We start from the raw sequence: 13,389 nt of genomic DNA, 5'->3' as shown, positions 1-13,389 counted from the left end.
TCAATACCACGGTTAGAAACAAGAAAACCCAAAAACTTACCTGATGCAACTCCAAATGCACATTTTTCTGGGTTGAGTTTCATATTAAATTTTCGCAAAATTTCAAAAGTAATAGATAGATGAGAAATATGATCATGAGATTGCTGGGTTTTGACGAGCATATCGTCTATATATACCTCCATTGTTTTCCCTAAATGTTCTTGGAACATTTTGGTGACCAACCTTTGATAGGTTGCCCCAGCATTTTTGAGGCCAAAGGGCATTACTTTATAACAGTAAGTCCCCCTGTCTGTGATGAAAGAAGTTTTTTCTTCATCACCAGGATCCATTTTAATTTGATTATATCCCGAGTATGCATCTAAAAAACTTAAAAGTTCATGACCTGCGGTTGCATCAATTAGTTGGTCTATATGCGGTAAGGGAAAGGAATCTTTTGGACAGGCTTTATTTAAATCGGTATAATCTACACAAACACGCCACTTACCATTTTTCTTGGGTACAACCACCGTGTTAGCTAACCAAGTAGGATATTTTACCTCACGGATTGATCCGATTTTTAATAATTTTTGGACTTCATCCTGAATCACCTGGTTCTTGAAAGCACCTTGTTTCCGTTTCTTTTGCTTTATTGGTGTGAAAGAAGGGTCCTCATTGAGTTTGTGAGTCATCACATTTGGTGGTATCCCTGTCATATCAGCGTGGGACCAAGCAAAGCAGTCTAAGTTAGCTTTTAAAAATTCGATTATCATACCTCGCATGTTCGTGCTTAAATTGGCCCCGACATAAACCTTCCGTTCAGGCCATTGATCAAATAACATCACTGCCTCAAGCTCTTCAATTGTCGTTTTGATGCTTTCATTTTCTTCAGGTTCTTGAATTGTGTCAGGTCTTGAGTCCAAATCCGTCTTTTCCTGTTCAGTTGAAGTTTGATCTTTTTTACCTTCAATTGTTTCCTGTAATTGCTACTTTTGTTTATTTGCGGCGCTTGTACTTGTTACAGCGTTGACACTTTTAGCCATCTGCTGATCCCCACGAATTTGGCAAATTCCCCATGGTGATGGGAATTTAATAACCTGATGTAGAGTTGATGGGACAACGTCCATATCGTGTATCCATGGTCTCCCCATGATCATATTGTAGGCCATTTCCATATCAACTACCTGAAATTTAGTTTCCTTCACAACACCCATAGCAAAAGTTGTTAGAAATACCTCACCTTTTGTTACTACACTTGAATTGTCGAAGCCTGACAAGGTGTGCGCCTTGGGTATCATTTTGTCTTCAGCTTGCATTTCCCGTAGTACCCTTAGTAATATAATATTTACAGAACTCCCTGGATCAATCAAAACTCGTTTTACATTAGTATCATGTACAAGTAAAGATATTACCAGTGCGTCATTATGTGGAGTTGTCACCCCTTCGGTATCTGCGTCATCGAACGAAATACTTTCATTTTCAAGGACCTGCCGCACCCGTTTCCCGTGTGTAATCGTTACCTTAGAAACCTTGTTGGAGGCTGTGTAGGTTACGCCGTGAATATCTTCTCCCCCGCTTATGACATTCACTGTCCTCTTGGGTGAAGGAGGTTGTGGTGGCTCTTGTCTGTTTTTCATATAAGCTTGTTTTCCTTTCTCACTAAATAACTCAGTGAGGTACCCTTGCTTCAATAAATGATCCACTTCACTCTGCAGGAATCTACATTCTGAAGTTTTGTGCCCGTGATCGTTGTGAAATTCGCACCAATGATCCGGATTGCGTCTACTTGGATTTGACCGCATCTCTTTTGGCCACCGTACCTTATCTCCCATGCTTCTTAAAACAGCTACGAGCTCGGAGGTAGAGACATTAAAATTACATCCACCGAATCGTGCCTTTAAACTCCTGTCATCATCTCGTGACTCTTGTCTGTTCCGATCATTCCTGAACTTTGAAGAAGAGCCAGAATCCCGGTTCCTCGATTTTTGATCATATTGCTGGCTATCTTGTTTCGACCGTGGGTCCTTTCCTGCAGGTCCCATATATGGATCGTACCTGTTTTTACCTGATCTTTTTTCAGTTTCTGACCTTCGGGTACCTCCCCTTTCTTCATGATGAAGCTTAGGTACGGTATCTTCTTCGATTCGCAGCTTCGTGCTATACCTATTGTAAACATCATTCCATGTGGTTGCAGGAAATTCTCGAAGACTTTCTTTGAGTCGTCTCGTGGCTTCAGAACTTTTGTCATTTAAATTACTTGCAAAAGCTATAGCAGCCCAATTGTCAGGCACACGAGGTAGAGTCATTCTTTCACGCTGGAATCTATCAACAAAGTTTCTAAGCAACTCCGAATCCCCTTGTTTGATTTTGAAAATATCTTCCATTCTTTTCTCAACCTTTTGTGCTCCCGAATGTGCTTTAATAAAAGAATCTGCAAGCTCATCAAAAGAATTAATAGAATTTTCAGATAAAAGAGACTACCAGGTTAATGCACCCTTGGTGAGTGTTTCTCCAAATTTCTTGACCAATACTGATTCAATTTCTTGTTTGGTCAAGTCGTTGCCTTTTACGCCGGTTGTAAATGCAGTCACGTGGTCACGTGGGTCTGTAGTACCATCATATTTCGGGATGTCAGGCATTTTGAACTTTTTCGGAATTGGAAGGGGAGCAGCACTAGGCTTCCATGGTTGTTGTGAGTATTTGTCCATGTCTACTCCTTTTATTACAGGCGGAACTCCAGGGATTTGTTCAATACGCTCATTTTGTTCCTTAAGCTGTTTCTGCAATGTTAGTACTAAATTTTGCAAATATGAATTATTTAAATTACCTGGTCCCCCTTCTTGTGGTTCACTGGGGGTTGCTCCGTTTCCAGAATTATCAAGACCAGAACGGGGATTCTCCAATGTATTATTATTAGGAGTTGGTGTGGGTGGCGCAGCAGGCAATCGACTAACAAGTGCCTGAAGAGCTTTGCCGACCTGTGCATCAATTAGCTTTTGCAAAGCTTCAGTTGTAACTCCTTCAAAATGTTCAGATTGCTCTTGTTGATCAGCACGGGATTCAGTAACAGGAGTGCCTTCACGAGATTGACGTGGTGAATTTAGAGGAGAGGGAACCACGTCATCTTGATTTTGATGTATTTGATTCTCATGGTTTCCCAATGTGTTATTACTATTGTTGTCGGCGTTGTTGTTTGACATGGTGACGACAATAGATAAGATATAGCTTAAAAGGAAAGATTATCAGATTCCCGGTAACGGAACCAATTTGTTTAACCAAAAATCTGAGTCTTTGGTCAAAGCTAAAAAGAAATTCGGGTTACTGATAATCAGGAGACAAAAATAAAATACTTTTGAGAACGATGGTAAAGAAGCAAATAGATGTGTATTTCAATAAATTCTCAATAGTATTCCGTGTCCTTACAAATGATGATACTTATTCCTTTTATAGATAATTCTAGGTAAAGGAATGAAGCCTCAGCTTTAATGATATAATCATGAGTAATAAATAACATTAAATAAGCCGTTATATAATCATTCCTATTAAATACCAATTTTGTAACGTATCAAGTATTTAATAATGAATTTGGACTCCTTTCTGTCATCAGATCTTTGTCTTCAATGCCTTCTAATCCGTTGGCTGTAAATAATTTAAATTGGTACGAGACTCGTATCTATACGTCGTCTCGTGCCTATTTAAATTCTTCTTCCCGTGGTTGTCTCCATCCGTGCCTCTTAGTCAATTGCTGCGCTTTGACCATTTAACTAATCCACATGTCATGTCACATCATCTTTAATATAAACTCAGTTTTTTCCCAATACAATAACCTAATGAACTTGGTCCTTGATGATTTATGACTTTAAATGGAAAGTATTCTAACATTGTGTTGATGTTGAGCTTAATTGAAACAGGTCTCATACTTCTGAAAAGCACAGAGTTTGTCATCATAAAAAAGGGAAATTTGTTGACCTGAGTGATTTTGATTTTGATGATTGACAAATGAACACATGCATGAACCAGGTCCATGAACAATGTACATAGGTCACGGTCAAATTTAAGCAAAAGCCATACATGTGCAAGGGATATGCATAAGTGGTTATCTCCCTGAACGAAAAGGCTGCATAATAGATAAGGAGCATGACTCCTTACTTGAAGAGAACTCTATCGTAGATAAGAAAAAAGTTAAAGATTGAAGTTAACTAGAACTCTTCCACCAAGGGAGTAAAGCATTAGAATTCTAATTAATCCTTATCCTACTAACTCTATATATTTCAGTTGTGTTATCTTTTACAGATGACGCACACACGCTGAAGTTAAGCAAGAAGTGAGAGCAAAATACCAAGGCATTTTGCAAGTAATTCCTATGTGTTTCAAGCATGCGAACTTGGAGCTACATGAACCAGATAGAAGATCTAGTTCCATGTGTCTATCTTTTATTCGAGTTCAATTGTAGTAGAGCTTTTGAGTTGTACCTTTCAGCTTTCCTAGAAGCAAATTGTATTAGGTATTAGTGTTGTATTGTTCAAGTTAGAGTTAACTTGAAGCTGTCGCAACAGCCTGTGGCTGGTTACTACAAGGGTTAGACGTAATCCTTAGGATTACAAGAGTTTTGTAAACATTGTTGTTTAGCTCAGAATTTTAGTGAAGTGTTAGAGAAAAATCATACTGGGAAGTAGATCGTGGTTTTTTCACTTTTTGAGCTAGGTGTTTTCCACGTAAAAATACATGTGTTCTTTAATTTCTGCTCTATTTATTCCGCAACAGTAGTGTAAGGAACGCATAGAAGAACCAAATCACTGCACGCGAAAATTTGACACTACACAAATCACTCTCTTGTGTGGTATTGAAGTATAAAACATCAAACAGAGTAATAGTAGTCTAATAGAGCATAATCAGAAAACTGTCAATTAACCATCTCGATGAAGGAACACATACTATAACTGCACACTATAGCTTGAGTTTTTCACTTTTGGAGCCTCCATCATGATCTTCTGCCCTGGTGTTCACCCAAATCCCCTTCATCGAAAAATTACGACAAAATTTGTTTTTTACCTCTATATATTATTTTTTGAATTCCCTTGACACAGCCCAAAAGCATAGCTTAGTGGTCAAGGAGTTCAAAATCTTTGCAAGGTCATTGATTCTATTACCACAAGTTACAACCTTTTTAACTTTTTTATTTTTTTGACCCCCTTTGGCGGTAATCCTGCATCCGCCATTGCTTCCACCACCACGAAATAGCAGAGACATCAGAAATCTCTGGTGAAGAGAAGGAAGAACGCTTCGCTTTTCATCACCACCAAGAAAGAAGTTCACATATGCTAGCATTAGATAAGGAGGTGTTGCTGCTACCTAAAGTCATGAAGGTCCATTAAAAAAACCTTCCATGAGGCTCTTGATGCACTGCACATTCACGGAGACTGGTATCTTATTAAAGAGATAGAGTGCAGAACAAGGAGGAGTTACACTCACAGCAAAGGAAACATAAAATGGTAGTAATCGTGCAGAATAAATGCGGGCTTGCTCTGAGTGAAACTACAGAGAAGCATGTGAAATACATTTTTAAATGTGAAATGGTCTGAGAGAGCTGTCGAATGAAGTGAACGGCTATTCATGCTATGAGATATAGAGTTTCATCCTTAGATATAAAATTAATTTGAAAAGATAAGACTAGACACAACCACACTGAAGAACCCATGGGAGCTTCTATGTAAGGTACATATATTTATTGAAATAAAATCTTGGACTCGACTCATTCTGAGTGAACGTCAGTTATCTCCAAGATATCTGCATTTGTGAAAAAATAGTCTCTCAACTCCTGCTGCTCCATACATGAAAAAGTTTTGCATCTTCACTTGCTTTAACTTATGCCTCCAACATTTCCAAGGTAGCGATGCACAACAAGACTTCTCATCTTCATTTGATGCATCTTCATGTATAAACTGTAAAACCAGGAAAACACAAAGGAGCAACAAAACCTTAGAAACAACTAAGCAAATTTTGTTCTTTTACAAAGTCAGTGAGCATATTACCTTCAGGGTCTTTAAGACTCGAGCCTCGCTAAAAGATATGGTGTCCAGTTGAGGAGAAATCCAAAGCAAACTATCAACAACGTCCACAACTGAATGCTTCCATCGTTTTTCAATATTACGTGCAAATTATTATTAGCATAAAGTGGAGGAAGCAAGTTTACTCTCATGTCTTGTGGTATAACTATCATCTGTAACAGCCAAAAATAAAACAATTTATGAGAAATCAATAACACTACTACTACTATCTTCTTGAAGCAATGTAGCTAAAGAATTTGCGGAACATACCTCATCCTTTTTGCTTGATAATTTAATATCTAAGGAATGATTGAAGCTACCAAGAAGATTTGTGAGCGTAGAGTTGTACCAATCACTGCCAGGAGTTTCTAATGAGTCAAAGGAGATATTGGCTTTTAATGAATCTGAAGCTTTTAGTTTCAATGTTGGCAATGAACAACAACCATATGAGAATAGTATCAAATTAGGAGTATATACTTGAGCATCAACCAGATTAGGACAACCAAATACGATAAGCTGTTTGAGCCTGTAGCTTGAGATCTTCATTGTCGTCAATGTATTGCAACAGGATAAGTAAAAAAATTCAAGATTTTGTAGGCTGAAAAGAAGTTTTCTAACCATTTATCGGTCATGGCTACACCATTGAGGCACAAACTCTTGAGAGCTTTGCAAGAAGTTATATTAACAAAATTTAAATCCCAATTACTTTTGATAGTAAAGTCTTCAAGACTAATTGATGCAATATCAACAATCTGGAAGTAGGGCAATTTTCCAGCTTTACTTTCTTTAGTTTAGGTAAACTCTTTTCACCAACTTGAAAACTGGAAAGTCCATTAAACCACGTCAAATACAAAAACTCTAAATTGTGGCAGCTTATGCATAAATTTGTCGTCCAAAATTACATAACGGAGGTGCAATTCTCGCAAAGAAGATAACTTTACAGTACCATGAGAGGGTAATTCAATCTTAAATCCAACCAAAGTAAGCACATTTAGTGCTTTGGCATCAAAGATTACCTCAGGCAACTTATTGTGTAACTGTTTTCCATCATAAATACGTCTGCCTACACATAGATCAAACTCTTTGACATTAGAAGCTACGAGTAATTTAATCCACTTGTGAAAATAATAAAACCTCCGACGCAAATTGGGTAATCGCAGCCAAAACTTTTCCACATAAATCTTGTGCTTTAGCCGAATTACTAGAATTTGAGTCACAGCTTTCAAGAGATTTCGCATGTCCTGTGGCCCATAGAAAAAACCTTCACCAAAATCTAAGTAGGAGAGTGAATTCCATTCACTGTTCCAAATCTTGGACAGTGTAGACATTCTTGCAGCATCTTTAACAACAAGGAAAGACAAGATGTGTTGCAAAATTGGCTCTGGCAGTTGGGAAATTCGGTCTCTTGTATCCTCCATATGACTTTGATGGAATCAGGGGCGGTGTTCGTTGCGAGTTCGACTAAACTCAGTAACTTAAGAAATTTAATGAATCTAGTAACTTAAAAGGAGTATAATTCAAAACTCATAAAGTTCAAATCTTAACTCCGACCCCGAATGAAATTCTCCGACAAAATCCACAATGCCACAGAATAAACAAATATTTATAGTAGTGACTGCCATTCCTACACCAAATTGTGGTAGGATTTGGAGAAGGTAGACACCAAACGCCAAAAGGGGAAGTAAGACATCAATTATAAGGTCCATATAACACTATAGCTGAAATAAACTCTTTCCTTTTTTGGGTCTGTTTCAGGATTTTTTTTTAAAGAATATTTAGAAACTTTTGTTAAATTTTAATATTTTAAATTAAATTTTATAAGTAGTTTATTTGACCAAATTTTCTGCTTTTGGGTTAGCTTCTTTTTTCTAAGCAGAACAAGAAAATTCAAATTTTAAGATAACTCTTGCACATTCAATTTTAATATAATTTCAATATCTTTATTAACAAAAATACCTTTACCCTTATTTCAATAAGACTGTTAGAGTCCAGAATAGTGTCTAAATATTTGTACAGTAATTTAAACGGATCTTTATAAAGAGGATATTTTTCTATAGTTCTTCATGTGTGCCGTTCAATAATACAAAATTTAATTAGAATAAAGTAATAAAGAAAACCGACAAGTACTTGCATATTGTTTAACCAAAAAGTGAAATTTCAGTCAAAGCTTTAATTTAGAAGAACACGGGTTACTGATAATCAAAACTGAATAAAGGAAAGTGATATTGCTAACAATAAGATAGACAGAAGAAAACAAAGTAAACCAGTATATTCAGATGATCTTTCGTGTCCTTACAAATGATCACTTCTCTCCTTTTTATAGCTATCTTAAAGATATACGTTTTGTCTTTGTTATAATTAGGCCGCTATAGACAATTAAAGGTATTAAATGCTACGTTACATATTCATTGTAATTTAATACAGATTCTATAATGTTTTTAGTATTTACTGCTTATTAAATACTGTATTTGTACTCTCTTATGCTGTCAGATTCATTACCCTTGATTTTTGAGTATAAATAGGTACGAGCGTTGAGTCTTTTGAATAATTGTTCGTGCCTCTACTTGTACCTTCTGCTCGTATCTATCGCCACTCGTGCCTCTTTGTCAATCATCACTCTTTGATCAGCCTTCGTGTCATGACACGTCATCTTCCAATCACTTTAATATGTAAACTCGATTTTTCCAATACAGATAGTCCCCCTACTTACCATTTATTCATCAATTGAATATTTGGGAAGTGAATTTTATTAAAGCGGGAATGTTGCTGTTATTAATGCTACGATAAAATCGACGCTTCAATTGTCACTTTCATTTAATGCTTATCACACGTGGCACCCTTTTATTAGCTCTGCAACTTTGCAGCACTTTTTAGGGCTTTTTTACGGCTTCACTAATCACGAAGCGACAGTTCTCATTATGACCTTTTCATCATTGCACCTTTTCCTTTGACGGTTGCTTCCTAGTATAAACATAGTTTTCGTCTTTATCCTTATCACATAAAGTTTTCCGAGTATTCAATTCTTGAATTTTTATTTGCTTCTTCCTCGTACTACCTTGTCTTCACCAAACTCTAACCCTAGAAGAGTCCACATAGTTGATAACTTCCCTCTTGCCCCTAGCAGGAGTAGAAGAGGAGGTAGACTTCGTAATTTAGGGTCTTCTTCTGTACGTAGTTCTTCTCTTCTTTCATCTAGTTCCAGTCCTTCCTTTAGAACCAGAGGTTCTTTCTCACAAAGATCTTCTTTCAGGGGTAAGGAACCCGCTGAACCTGTTCGTGAACCTACAGTAGAAGAAATAGTTCATGTGGAACTATCTTTCTACAATGACAAGGAGTCCCTTAGAAATCAAGTATCCTCTTTAGATCGTGCTGATATCTATCCAACTCAGATTATAGAGGGTCTGATTTCTTTAGTTCGTAAAGACTGTCATTGGAGTCATGACTTCTCTGTCAGAATTCCCAACGTGAATCAAAGAATCACCTCTTATTTAATTGGATTTTCCTTTGTTTATACATACCCTTTCACATTAGGATTCAAACCTGCTATTGATCTGTTATTCTTGAATTCTGTCATTTTTTCGATGTTTGCTTAAGCCAAATTGGCCCTATAATGTGAGGGGTTGTTGCTTGTTTGAGGCATTTGACAAACATGGCCAGTGTGCCTTTCACTTTTGCTCATTTAGTTCATCTTTACTCTCCCAGACTTTTCCGCCAAGGCGTTTTTACTTTAGTAGCTAGGAGCAAAAGAGTTCTGGTTAGTCCAGAAGATGACAGAGACCGTGGCTGGTACGCCAGGTTTGTTGCTTCCCCTACCGTGGATTTAGTGGGTGATGAAAATGTCCCCTTCCCCGAGAAGTGAAATTTTGCACGTGATTTTTCTTTTTTAATAACTTTCTCGTACCTTTTTCTTCAATTTTGATGATCTCTATTCTCATTTTCCTTTTTCATTTTAGCAACCATGGGAATTGTTGAAGAAATTCCCAATTTTTGTGGTTGGGTAGGAAGGTTACTGAATACAGCCCCAATGGAGGGTAGATCTTAGAAGCATATTTCCCAACGATTTGGTTAGAAAGTGAAAACTCATGGTAAGAGTTTTTTTATTTAACTTTTTATTGTTTTTCCCAAAACTTATTTTAATCCTTCTTTTTATCAGGATTTGCTGTTCGAGGGATTAGTGCCGAGGCGGTCGTGGCTTGCCGCATTTCTTTGGAAAGAGCCCAAGAGATAATCTTGGGTTCTTCATCGAAAAGGAAAGCTGCTAATGACCAAGATTTTGAAGAAGAGGAAGATGGGGGTTCCTTAGTAAAAAGACCACGAGCTCGTAGGCGAATCATTTCTGATGATGAAGTATCCCCCCTCATTCTATTCCTCTTACCGAGTTTATTGAAGCCTCGGTGATAATTCATGATGATGAAGTCCCCGTTGCTGCTCATGATTCAATTGAGCAACTTTTTAACCGCGGGTTTGATGGTGAAAATTTAGGTCTGATTTCTGATGAAGCACCTCTTGCTTCTTTTTCTACTCCCGTTCCTGTGATTCCTCCTTTGCTGGTCGTGGCTGTTGCCGTTCCTCCCTAGGCTATTATGACTGTTTCCACAATTCCACCCTCGACTACTCCTCCTTCAACTGCTCCTTACACAGAGGTTGGTTCTTTAAGTAGGAATGATGCTATGAGGCGAGTTATCATTGAAGTCCCTGTTAAGGGTAACCTTTTAAGGAAATCAGGTCAAGCTGACGTGTGGCTAAAGCCTTTGATTGGTCTAGTTGAGAGAGCTAAGCTTGATAGTCATAGTTCTGCGACCTTGATGAATGATATAGTGCATGTTTCTTTAAAGGTATTCCTTTTTCAAGTTTTACTTTGTCATTTTTCTATCTTCAGGATTCTTATTTTTCCCCTCTCTTTTTTCTAGGTCAATCTAATTGGCACGAAGATGATGAAAAGAGTTACCCTCTCAGAGCAATTAGTGTGTGACTACCAAGTGGAGGGCAGATAATTGGAAGAAATAGTGTGAAAGTCTTCAGATTGACATGGAAACTTTAGAAAAAAGTAAAAGTACCTTAGAGCAGCAGGTACGGGCTTTGACTTCAGAATCGGCAGTTGAAAAAGCTTCTTCAAATCAAGCAAGTAAGGAAAAGGCTTGTCTGGAAACCTCTTTTTCCGAGCAATTGTCCAAGGCAAGTGAAGAAATTAGAGAGTTGAGAGCTCTCTTGAGTGAAAAAGAAGCATATGTTGGTGAACTCGTGCAGAATTTGACTCAAACTCAAGAAGACCTCCGGGTATCTTCTGATAAGGTTTGCTCTTTAGAGAGTTCTCACGCTTCTCTTCAAAGTTCTTATGGATCTGCCTTGGCTGAAAATGAAAAGTTAAGAAATGAAATTGTTGATTGAGAAAGAGATTACGAGATCCTTGATGATAAAACTGTCATTGAAGTGAGTTGGGCATTTTTAAATTCTCGCCATGATACCCTCGTTGAAGTTAGCCAGGAAAATTTTAACTTGGAATCTGAGTTAGCCAAGATCAAAGAGACTATTGAGAAGACTCAGCAGAACCAAGATTTTTCTTCTCCTGTGGCTGAAGTTTCTGAAAATGTTGAAGATAATACGGGTATCCCCACTCCTTCGAGTCAAATTGAGCCCGCTGCTGCTGATGACCCTGCTTCAGTCCCTTCATCTTCTCAGTGAAAAGTTTATGTTGTTTGAATTCCTTTTTTTTTCTTTTTGGTGGTTCGTGATTGTGACCCTTAATCTTTTTAAGGGTTTGTTAGAAACATTAAGTCCCCAGTCCTTTTATGGGGCACTTTGTATAAACAACTTTTGGTTTATGACTAAATTCATACTTAGTCTAAACTCTTTAATATTAAGAAGTTTCTGTTGCTGTTTGAACTTCTGCTTTGTTTATTATTGCCTTTATTTTTAAGGATTTACTGAATAATTTGCATTTTTATTCTTCAAAAATGCTTATGTTAACTTCATGAATACTTGAATTAATCATGAATTTTATAAAAGATAGCCCTTTTATATTCGACACTTAATGAAGAAAACTTCTCAACTTCATAATGATGTTAATATACGATAAAAGAATTAGGAATATACATGTTTTTTGGAATAACTTCGACAAGTTTTTATTTGAACTTTGTCAAGTTTTAAATAACACTTTACATGTATTTGAATTACTTCTATAACTTTCTCGCAACTGTTTTCCTTATAACAGATTTCAAAAAAGAAAATGAATACAAGGTTTTTACTTATAACATGTTTCAGTACATTGCCTTTACCCTAACTATGATAAGGTTTTTCTTTGGCTTTAGCTCGTGACTTTGCTCTCACTCAATGAGTAAACTTCTCAGGCTTGAACTTTGATTATTTCTCAATCTTCTTTGCCTTCTTCATACACATATATTATATAGTCCCCCAAATATTTGAGCGTTGAAGTATGAAGTCTCGAGCACTTGATTGTTCCTCTCATTTGGTCCTTTTCTTGAAAAGGAAAAAACACACGGGACTCGGAGGTGCGATTATAGATGAAGACTGCTTAACCCGTCTGAATTTCTATCAGAATAGTTATAATCCTAGACTGGGAATTTTAATTTATTCCACGTGACTTGCAAGTCGTGATTCATCATTTAGTACGGGCTAACTTTTTTTCCTATAATCTAAAATCATTAGTAAAATTTTAACAATTCAAAAATAAAATTTTAAAATATGGATACCTGACCGTGGGTATTCCTTAGAAATAGTATCTCTTCAAGTGAACGGTATTCCAGTGTGAAGATAGTATTTTGCCATCTATCGTTTCTAGCTCGTATGCTCATTTTCCTACAATACCATGAATCCTGTAGGGTCCTTCCCAGATTGGACTCAATTTTCCCGCATTGGTTGCCTTCGTAGATTGAAAAACCTTTTTGAGCACGAAGTCCCCAATCTTGAAGAATCTTAGGCGTGCTTTTCGATTGTAGTATCGTTCTATGACCTGCTTTTGTGTTGCCATTCTTATTAATGCAGCTTCTTTTTTTCCTTCAAGTAGATCAAGATTTATGCACATTTCTTCGCCATTAGACTCTTCTGATGCTTGTGTAAACCTTGTGCTTGGCTCTCCTATCTCAACTGGAATTAAAGCTTTAGCTCCATAAACCAATGAAAATGGTGTTTCTCCCGTACTTGTTTTTGTTGTTATGCAGTATGCCCATAAAACACCAGGTAACAATTCTGGCCAATTACCTTTGGATTCCTCCAAACGCTTCTTTAAATTGTTGATAATGACTTTGTTTGTTGACTCAGCTTGTCCATTACCCACCGGATGATAAGGTGCGGATGTAATCCTTTTGATCTTCCAACTTTGTAAAAACTCTGTAATTTGTGCGCCTAT

The 13,389-nt window shown here is 37.1% G+C and overlaps 2 protein-coding genes across 2 annotated transcripts; one reads left to right on the top strand and one right to left on the bottom strand.

Moving 5' to 3' along the window:
* Positions 1-6,221: 6,221 nt before the first annotated feature.
* LOC104231033 (putative F-box/LRR-repeat protein At4g00320) lies at positions 6,222-7,441 on the bottom strand. Its single transcript, XM_009783956.2, has 3 exons — positions 6,875-7,441; positions 6,642-6,775; positions 6,222-6,549 (listed from the first exon to the last, which is right to left on the bottom strand). Exons 1-3 carry the CDS (start codon positions 7,439-7,441, stop codon positions 6,222-6,224), a joined length of 1,029 nt encoding a protein of 342 aa, XP_009782258.2.
* A 3,610-nt stretch (positions 7,442-11,051) lies between these two features.
* LOC138875969 (uncharacterized) lies at positions 11,052-11,705 on the top strand. The gene is made up of 2 exons (XM_070154850.1): positions 11,052-11,352; positions 11,455-11,705. Exons 1-2 carry the CDS (start codon positions 11,052-11,054, stop codon positions 11,703-11,705), a joined length of 552 nt encoding a protein of 183 aa, XP_070010951.1.
* The last annotated feature ends 1,684 nt before the right edge of the window (positions 11,706-13,389 follow it).

Source organism: Nicotiana sylvestris, chromosome 8 (genome assembly GCF_000393655.2).
Source record: "Nicotiana sylvestris chromosome 8, ASM39365v2, whole genome shotgun sequence".
NCBI classification, from domain to species: domain Eukaryota; kingdom Viridiplantae; phylum Streptophyta; class Magnoliopsida; order Solanales; family Solanaceae; genus Nicotiana; species Nicotiana sylvestris.
Note: the sequence above shows the minus strand (reverse complement) of the source record. Positions and strands in the feature narration are given on the sequence as shown.